General features: G+C 33.0%; 2 protein-coding genes across 4 annotated transcripts; both read left to right on the top strand.

The window, feature by feature from the left end:
• The first annotated feature begins 984 nt into the window (after positions 1-984).
• On the top strand, positions 985-4681 carry LOC140040483 (hydroxysteroid 11-beta-dehydrogenase 1-like protein). Its single transcript, XM_072086466.1, has 5 exons — positions 985-1142; positions 2104-2234; positions 2545-2842; positions 3186-3314; positions 3610-4681. The coding sequence occupies exons 1-5, from the start codon at positions 1058-1060 to the stop codon at positions 3843-3845; spliced, it is 879 nt and encodes a 292-aa protein (XP_071942567.1). The 5' UTR covers positions 985-1057; the 3' UTR covers positions 3846-4681.
• A 1270-nt stretch (positions 4682-5951) lies between these two features.
• LOC140039684 (uncharacterized) lies at positions 5952-9136 on the top strand. Of its 3 annotated transcripts, none has more exons than XM_072085303.1 (5): positions 5952-6099; positions 6813-6862; positions 7000-7158; positions 7581-7805; positions 8162-9136. In XM_072085303.1, exons 1-5 carry the CDS (start codon positions 5996-5998, stop codon positions 8914-8916), a joined length of 1293 nt encoding a protein of 430 aa, XP_071941404.1. In that variant the 5' UTR covers positions 5952-5995; the 3' UTR covers positions 8917-9136. The 3 variants fall into 3 exon arrangements, with proteins under 3 accessions (XP_071941404.1, XP_071941403.1, XP_071941405.1); XM_072085302.1 differs by having other exon boundaries at positions 7000-7269; XM_072085304.1 differs by having other exon boundaries at positions 5952-6095; positions 7000-7269; positions 8162-9134.
• The last annotated feature ends 623 nt before the right edge of the window (positions 9137-9759 follow it).

Here is a 9759-nt window from a genome sequence, read left to right as displayed (position 1 = left end):
GATTAAGAACAGAGTTGGTCAAGACAATCATATCATCCTAAACTTTTTATAGCTCTTTATCCAAATAATGTTTATGTAGTACAAACTTAGCATAATTAAATTCTGTTTTTAATTCAATGGTACGAAATGTTCCAACATCTACCAGCATTTATCAATAAATGAAATATATTAATCGCTTCCTATTTGTTAGTAATACAAAGCTCAACATTAAACCAGAGGGAGATATAAACATTATAACCTACTCACGTTAACAACTGCAGATTGCTAGATGTGGTAATTATATGGTAATTATAGAGGGAGCTAGATATGTTAATTGTAGCAGCAAAGGGGGATGAATATTACTTTTAGTTGACATCTCTGCTATATTAATGTGATGTATATATGTTGGATTATATATTTATTAACAATTATGTACATTATGTCTTAATACAAGACGTGATTGATAGATTAAAATTCGATAAAGATTGTTTTATAATAATTTCTAAATGGATTTTAAGAATAAATTCTTGAAATATGTAGCAGATTTGAAAAAAACATTGATTCGGAATAACTGTGCATTTATAAATAGTTTTTTCAATTATATAATATAATGAGCAAAATTATTCAATTAATATATGAATTTGATGAAGATCGTTTAGTTTACATTTCACATTACTTTCAGTGGATCATTAAAGAAAAGAGCAAATTCTATCACTTTATTTGTACAATTCTTTTTTTATCTGTGGTTGCATACTTTGTCACTTATCGACTATGGTGGTTGTCAGATACAAAATTGGGGAAAATATAGCATCTTTTATTCTTTAAAAACATGATTGAATATCTGTACAAAAAGCTTGTCTTTTTTATACTGTAGTCCGGAGTCAAAAAGTGGGCCTCTTCACTGCCCATACGCATTCCGATTACGTAATGTGAAATAAATACCGTAGTTACGTAACACACGTCCCTGGATATAAAGTCATGTGACCGACTGAATCGAACACACAGCATGTGTTTAGTTATGAAATGCTATTCATTCATTCATGTAGTTTATTAGGTGGTCAAGGTCAATAATATAGCTATGGCGTTCCTTACCAAGAATGTGTTGTATGTACTTTGTTTAATGGTTGCAGTTGCCTATTTTATGTATGATGGATTTGATGAAGGTTTGTAGAAATGTGCAAATAATCTGCCAGTAGGCTATACCCCTAGGCTAGGCCTAGGCCTACTCCTCAATCGGTGCTAGCTAGAGGCGTAGCCTATAGAGAGAGGTAGAGGAGAAAAAAAAGTTTAGCCTACTAGTCTATAGGCTCCGGCCCCTTACCACTCCAGCTTTCCAAGTAGTGGTATTAGCAACACTACTAGTCTATGCCCACAGTTATGCCACTTCTACTAGTACTGGTCTAGAGTAGTACTAGTAGCTAGAGGCCTAGCTCTACCTTTCTATAGGTAGGCCAGGCCCTAGATTGTAGGTATGTGCTAGACTAGCTAGGCTACACTATACCCCAGGCTACACTATACCCACAGTATACTTGGATTAACTATTATTAAATTGATAGTTTTGAATGACTGTTGTATTTTTTCATTTAGGCCTTTTATTTTAATGTCAATTTTTTGTATTAAACAAAATATATTTCTAATAAATTGAAATTGCTGCTGCTGTTTAAATATGTAATTTTGTATGAATTAATAACCATTTATTGTCGACTTTTAAAAATTGCATGACAATTTTTAATTATTTCTTCACTTTGGATATGTTATAGCACCCTTTATTGGTTTTGGTCACAATAAAGACCCGCAAACATGAGTAGAAGATGCAAAACAGCCCATACACCCATAAATTGTAAATAAAAAGGTGTCTGGTGTGACATACTCTACTGTACTGTACATAACAAATACAAGTGAGGCATACAGTACAATTTGCTTCTTAATGTAATAAACAAAGCCGTGCATATATACTGATAATTTTTGTAGCATTTCAATTGTCCATTTTTTAAAAACGTGTGAGGCAATATTATGCATGAACCAACTATTCCAACTTGTCACCCTGAGTACTGAAGTGGATGCAATACATTATCCATTTTGCATAACCACCAAAAAATCTGTGTTCTATTTCTACCGATATAGAATCGGTTAAGGGGAAACGAGTTGTGATAACAGGAGCAAGCACTGGTATTGGTGAGCAGATCGCCTACCATTATGCACGATTCGGAGCTAAAATTATTGTAACTGCACGGAGGGAGGCAGTGCTACAAAAGGTAACACATCTGGTTTTTGCTATCTTGGTTGATTCTATATAAATGACTTGATTCCTTTGGCTGAAACCTTGGATTTAAGTCTTTTCCGGAATATGCTTTTTCCATTAAAAAAACAGTCTGTGTTGGTTGTGGATATATATTAATATGTAAATATATATATAGGAAATAATAAGTAATTAGCTATAGAACTCAAGTAAAAAGTAACATTGTATAGACAAATTAACCGTTCCTAAATGTGTATGTGAAAGGTTGTTTTATAATTATAACTTTATTTCATGGTTTTTTATGGTAGATATTTTTTGCTTTATAGGTCGTAGCAAAGTGTAAAGAATTAGGCGCAGAAGAGGCCTTCTATCTCCCACTCGACATGGCAAATATGAACCACACCAAACAGCTTATACAAGAAGCTAAAAATATGTTTGGTGGCCTAGACTATCTCATACTAAACCATATAACGTCAAACTACTTGACAACATGGAAAGGTGATATGGAGAGATTGAATGATGTCATCAACATAAATTTTAATGCATATGTCAGTCTTGCAACAGAAGCGTTACCAATGTTAGATGCTAGTAATGGATCTATTGCAGTGGTTTCATCTTTTGCAGGTAACGTAGTTGCTGTAGATACTGTTTCATATCTATATTATGAGAATTCTCTTAACCAGTATTTATTAATAGAGATAAAATAATTTTGTAATAGCCCCCTCTATAATACTGTTGAATGCGTTGAGTAGGATACAAATAGTAAATACTGTAAATTTATTAAGGATATTATTCTAATATATTATACTATTGTATAGTAAGTATACTCTAAATTTGCAGTTATTAATACCAGGATATGAATATCATACTGAATTTTTACAGGAACAATAATGTTGGATTATTCCTTTCTTTCCTTCCTTTTTTCCTTTTTCAATTTTTTCTTTTTTTCCATTTTTTCTTTCTTCAGGAAAAGTAGGCATACCATACTCGGCATCCTACAGTGCCTCCAAGTTTGCTCTTGGTGGCTTTTTTGGTGCTTTGCGGCAGGAACTGATCTTTAAAGAACAAGATGTGTCCATAACATTATGTATTATTGGTATGTAACTTATATATGTATATATAATCCAATCTGCAGACAGTGCTGTTTCAATCTTATTAGATCTCGTCGGTGCAGCTCAGGTTTCAAAATAATATGTACCCCAGAACTTGCATAATATATAGGATGAGTGAGTTATGCGGGACATCGTACACTGTTATGAACACAAAGAGTGCACAAACTCAACAAGCATGCTTTGTATATGTGTATATTTAAGCATTAGCCCTCAATACTGTGATGTCACACACCATAAATGATGACATCATTGCATTCATCTTATTTTTCCTTTAAACAGGGAGTATTAACACAACAAACGCTGTAGAATTTTCCAAGGATGTTTTAAACACTGAATTTTTATTTAAAACATCTGCAAGTGACACTGCTTTGGCAATCATCAAAGGTACGGTTACTAGACAACGTGAAATTTATTTTCCTTTCTCCATGAAACCTTTGGTTCTTTTACGTGATTGGATCCCTGATATTATAGACAGCGCCGTCAGATTTCAAATAAAACCTGATGCTGAAAAGTAGTACAGCTGAAGTGTGGTTGGATTGGATTGAGTGATGTGGGTATTAAGTATGAAAAGGGGTTGGTTGGATATTGGGATGAGGTTGGATGTTATCGGGAAGGGAAAAATATGGGAAGTTCAAACATGTCATATTTTTTTTTTGGCTTACAAAACAAAGCAAAAATGTTAAAATCTACGGTATTTTCATTTGATAAAGATACATCTTCTATAGTTAAAATAGATTAAAAGTTATGTTTAACTGTTTTTAAAAAAAACATGCATGCATTGAGCAAAAAGAGGGCGACAAGCAGCACCCAGTCATAAGGACCATCTGTGAATATGAAGCTGTTTCTTCAGGGTGGCAAGATTTTGATATCTTCTCTAAAGTATAACGATAATAAAGATTGGGAAGAAAAAATAAAATGATGTAGAAACAGTAATTCGGACCATAATCATGTTTGATTGATTTCTATTAATTTTATATCAATTGTAAAATAGATTTCAAGGCTGCAAATTGTAGGTAAAATATTGTATTAAATAATGGAACTTTTAATCAGTATTAGAATAAAACGTTCTCTTACATTTTCTATAAAAACGTTTAATTTGTTTTGTGGAAGTTGCGTGTATCTCCATTTTGTTTGAGAGGAAATATGTACACCCAAACAGGATTCGATTGTGGTTAAAGTAGACGATGAGAACCCGGTAAAGTAATCGAGAAATAAAACATTATTTCGGTCAATAAACTCTGCACTTAGTCCAATTGCATTTAATGTTGTAATTAATACTAACACTAGGTAATGTTTTAGCAATAATAAGTCATTACGGGGTGTTCATGCTTTGCTTGCGTTTCGCCGCCAATATCGGGCAGTTAACTTTTTTGACTTCGGTGTACCCGGATGGACCTAGGTCTATGGTCTACACTGCAAATTCCAGCGTAAATGTTCTTGTTTTGTTTTTAAACTGCACTTTCAAACAAATTATGACTACTTTATATGTTTCAGTTCTAAACATTTGTTTTAGTTCTGAATTATTAGGAACCTAGAATTCTCGGAAAATGGTTGTTACATTTACGTAGAATTGCTTAGGCCTATTCGTCACTGAGTACCGTGCTAATTTGACAGATTTTTTTTCTTTTATAACTAAAATATAATAATCTTGATATCTTAATATATTCATTTCTTAACGTATTCTTAACACATTCATATTCTTAACAAATTCATTTCTTAACATAGATCATAATTTTAGCAAATTAATTTCTTAACGTAATCATATTTTAGCATATTCATTTTAATATAATCATATTTAAGCGTATTATTTTTTGTAGGCCTATATTAATTTCCTAGTAATTTGACAGTGCCGATACGCTTATCTTGATCAGTCAGGACGGGTCAGGTACGTTTTCGCATACGTAATGTTAATAATAACACATATTACACATTAACGTACTTTATGGGTGTGATTGTTAGCGTGAACATCTCTCATCTCTGTATCTAAATTTGTATTTATAAAATCATCATCATTTGTAGGCCTAATAATGATACAGAAATACAAATGGAGTAGGCCTACAGTAGGCGACATATATTTATTGCATTGATCTTTAAGTACAATGATCTCCAGCTATCCTTGTTTTGGGGTTTTATAGTCAGATCATCATGGAGGTATGGTTAGATTTAATCTAGTGTAACAATGTTGTCAATCATTTGTACTACCTTTTTTTGTTAGCCATAACAAATACGTAAATTATGCATTATGTGTATGTATCTACCTCCCCGGGTTATAACCAGTATGACTGGTTCGATATCAATTAACACGTGGTGTTTAAAATAATGAACGTTTTTTTAAATATTATATTTAAAAAACTGTTTATCGCAAAGCATTCTACATAATGACTAATCTTTGTCTATTCATCAAACACTTACAGAGCTATAAACACAATTGCGTGTATTTTTCACGGATTGAAGATTGCTACGATTAAAGCTGATGATTACCTCTTTTTTTATGAAGTATTTCAAGTGCCAATAACAAACGCGCATATTATACCGGAAGTCCGCTGTGTGGTTTGGCAGCAGCAAATGCTTTAAAAGAAGATTACATGTACACAGTGAATTAGTTCTTGTGTTTAAATCGTGATACCAGGTTGTGGCGGTGTGTTAAAAGTAGTAGTAAATAATAATGACAAAAACAAAATGTGGATTTTGTTTTGTTATAATTGCTGTAACCTGTTTATCACTTGATGTATTTTGTATGGCAGGTCCTATATCGGTACCAACTTGTGAGTAAGTAGACGTTCTTGTATTTATAGCTTTAGGTATTTATAATTAGTTACTTGTGATAATAGTATATTTTTACATTACTTTTATTACGTTTCATTTATTTATTTATTTATTTTATTCATTTCGGCAATAAACATAAAATAATAATTACAAAAAAAAACATAGAAATATATATATGAAATACAAGACACGAGGCCGAGGAAAGACAAAAGCATTAAATAAAACGCTGTCACCGGTAAGGTGTGTCTCTCCAATATGTACTCTCCATCCATTCTGCAATACACTGACGCAAATGAGTCGTATGGAAAGTAGGCCTACATAATTGGCCATTCATATAATATAGAGACTGCATCTTTTATGTTCCGAAAAACGAGACGTATTGTATTTAGTCTTACTCTTGAAAAAGCATGTGTGATTGCTGATGGATTTTTTTTAATGATATTGCTTTGTTATGGAAGTAAAAATGTTTCTTCCATGTTTGTAATAAACATAATATGATCGCATTACAATAACAGGAAATGCAAATGTTTTATGACGAATTAAATGTGGATTTAAGGTTCAGTGACGCCTACATTATCGCTAGAATTAAAAACTAAAATATTAGACCTTTAAACACAAATTAGTTAGGCCCACTTATTTTTGTAAAAATAATGCTTTTAATCATAATTTAACTGCATTGCTATTATATTGATAATAATGTTCTTATATTTTGTTAGAGGAGGAGGGAACTGTGATTCGCCAAAGAAAAGTGGTTCTTCGGGTAACGGTATGTCATTTGGATTAATTACTTTTATTGTAGTAGACATAATTAACAACACACTTCTCTTATGAATGAATTCACTAAAAAAAAACTTTATTCTAAATTCAACAATAAAAAACATCGTTCATGGCAATTTTTTTTAGAGAAAGATTGCGAAAAGTGTTGTCTGAAGAAGATGAAGACGTGTACAAAATGCGTTTGTTCGCCGAAAACGACCCAAGACAATAACATAGGTAGTACTACTATAGAGAGTACATCAACCAATCTCCCAACAACATACCACCTACCAGTATCTACATCAGGTAAAGGACTAACAAGAAGCCTACCAATAACCACTGACATTCCTAGTGCAAGACCAACTACAGGTTTTAGCGGTATCGTCACACAACCAAGTGAAAAGCCACTAACATCAAGTAAACAAAGGCTTCTTGTTGTTATCTTAATTTTACCATAGTTTAACAAGGTTTAGGAAACGAAAAACAGGATGTGTGGCGTGGCTTCCGATTTTATGGTCTCTGAAAATGCATTAAAATGTTACGAAATATTTGATTTATAAAGTCAATCGTACAATTCTCAGAGTTGTTTGATTTTAAAATAAAGTCTATATAATTATTTACGATCATCATCTTGAAAAACAGTAGAGTAGTAGGCCCTAACAGACAAATTATGATTTTATGTAATTTAATAATTAGATTTTTTAAAATCATTAATTTCTTTGACGTAGTTCCAGATTTAAAAAAGAATAACCAGCTTTCAAGAAACAATACAATGAATGATGAAGAAGATAGAGTTTTTAGTAAGGATTTTATAATCGGGATGATTACAGGAGCTCTTGCTGTCGGCATTGTAGTCATTGCAACGTCTATCACGTGTTACGTCTGCTATTCAAAGAACGAGAGAATGCGTAGAGAGATCATAGAAAGTTATGAAAAAAGATACGAAAAAGACGGTAAGTGAACCTAACGGGTTAATTTTACTTTTGGTGCCGTCTATTAATGTCGGTTAATCATCAAAGTTGTAGGCCTGTACCTAAAGATTTACGATTGCTGTACGTACCGTCGCTGTAAGCCTACGTATAGCCAGTCCCATTGTGTAGTTTTGTAATACTTTATTTCAGACAAAGAAAGTCGATACCTGTAGAAAAAAAAACAAATAAGTATACCTCCTCTAAATACCAAGGTTGTGATATTAATATTTTAAAATATGGTAACAATAAAAACAAGTTTGTCCTAAATTCATAGATGCGGAGTATTGGAATTACATTGACAATTAATTCAACTATATTTATATTACTATACTATTTAGGTTCAATTGCCATGGTTGGGAATGAAGCTTACGACGGGAAAGATAGTCTGCGTGGAGGTTTCTTTTCAACTTCTGCGTCAACCCTTCGCACGTCCGTCCCACCAGGTGCTTGTTACGCTGAAGTTGACGACGAAATGTTGGACAGCCGGCTTTCACATTGTAGTCTTCCAGACGTCATGGAAAAAGTAGTCGATCCTACGAGTGGTTATGCCTTCTACAAAACGGACAGACCATCGGTCTACAGTGGCTTCCATGGACATAATGCGCGAGCTAAAAACACAAATCACGGCCTACATCGTATTGACCGACCAACAATATACACTGGTCTAAAAAGAAATCAAGATAAAAGCCAACAAGAAAACTTAAGCGAACGTGTATATTTTGAAGCGCAGGAAGTCCTTCCAGAAAGAGTGCTGCAGCAGGGAGATGACAACAAACGAGATCCTTCACACACCTATATGAAAATTAATGATAAGATACCAACGGATCAAACTCAAGCTGAAACTCTTCCAAATGCGTCCAATTCGGACACACTTCCCAATACAACTCCATTACCGGTTTATTTTCAATTAAATACGACTAAAGACAAGGAACAGCATCATTATCAGTTACTGGAGAAATCTGACGAAGAGAAAGAAGTGGTTGGTGCATGTTTTTCTGAGACGTCGTCAGAGTACCAATCACTTGGAGAAAACATTCCTGAAGCACGTCGCGACGATGATCGTCTTCCTAAATATTTTACTCTTGATAAATAATTTGCAATATAATAATTTATATGTATAGAAAACGCAGGCTTATATTAGTGTTTATTCTGTGTTTTATGAGTTCTTTGTTATAAAATTATGATAATTAAAAATTGGAACAGTCCAGCTTCTTTTTCTTGTGCGTCGTTTTTACTCGATGTGTTTTTTAAACAAAGTTTTAAGAACTTCCACTTCACAAGGTTTCATTACAGATAACATTTTGATTGTCAGAAGTGTATCGTTTTGTTTTAGTTTATAGACCTAATACAATTTCAAATAACAGCTCCATAATAAATATAATGAGAAAATTGATATTTAATGCTATTAAATTACCATTATACATTATAATGCGTGTTTACATTGAATAAAATAAATGATAGATCTGAAGTTTATATGAAATGTCTACCGGTACACGATATTTTACTCGCGTGCAAACGCGACTCTACAGCTCACTATGTCGGTCGGTCGGTCGGGAAACACTAACTCAAATTTGCGCACGTGACTGCAGCCATGCATATCTCGGGCAGAATTAATGAACACTGCTTTGAGATTAATTACCAGACCTGTGATACAGCGGTTTTAAGTAGCCTACAATGGTTTGTGTTTCTGGATATTACCGTACTAGACCTAGATAGTTTTAACGCAGTAAATATAAAGTAACATTTTATTTTTATTCCGGTAGAAAATTAAATTATCGATTTAATCACGGTTTACTTGAAATTAGAAACATCAGTTCCTGTGAAAACTGTTTTAAACGATTAATCAAAGGGAAATAATAGCATTGAAAAGGCCCGGATGTGACACAAGATTACGAAAACACAATAACACAATTCACATAGACCAAAATAAGCTAAC

The sequence above is a fragment of the Antedon mediterranea genome, chromosome 2 (assembly GCF_964355755.1).
Source record: "Antedon mediterranea chromosome 2, ecAntMedi1.1, whole genome shotgun sequence".
NCBI classification, from domain to species: domain Eukaryota; kingdom Metazoa; phylum Echinodermata; class Crinoidea; order Comatulida; family Antedonidae; genus Antedon; species Antedon mediterranea.
The sequence above is the reverse complement of the archived record's forward strand: the minus strand, read 5'-3'. Positions and strand labels throughout refer to the sequence as shown.

Bases quoted from the DNA above. Each gene is read 5' to 3' on its own strand.
- LOC140040483 (XM_072086466.1), top strand. From the start codon at position 1,058: ATGGCGTTCCTTACCAAGAATGTGTTGTATGTACTTTGTTTAATGGTT. The intron at 1,143-2,103 runs GTTTGTAGAAAT...CTACCGATATAG, and splicing joins GTATGATGGATTTGATGAAG to AATCGGTTAAGGGGAAACGA. The intron at 2,235-2,544 runs GTAACACATCTG...TTTGCTTTATAG, and splicing joins GGGAGGCAGTGCTACAAAAG to GTCGTAGCAAAGTGTAAAGA.
- LOC140039684 (XM_072085302.1), top strand. From the start codon at position 5,996: ATGACAAAAACAAAATGTGGATTTTGTTTTGTTATAATTGCTGTAACC. The intron at 6,863-6,999 runs GTATGTCATTTG...AATTTTTTTTAG, and splicing joins AAGTGGTTCTTCGGGTAACG to AGAAAGATTGCGAAAAGTGT. The intron at 7,270-7,580 runs GTAAACAAAGGC...TCTTTGACGTAG, and splicing joins TGAAAAGCCACTAACATCAA to TTCCAGATTTAAAAAAGAAT.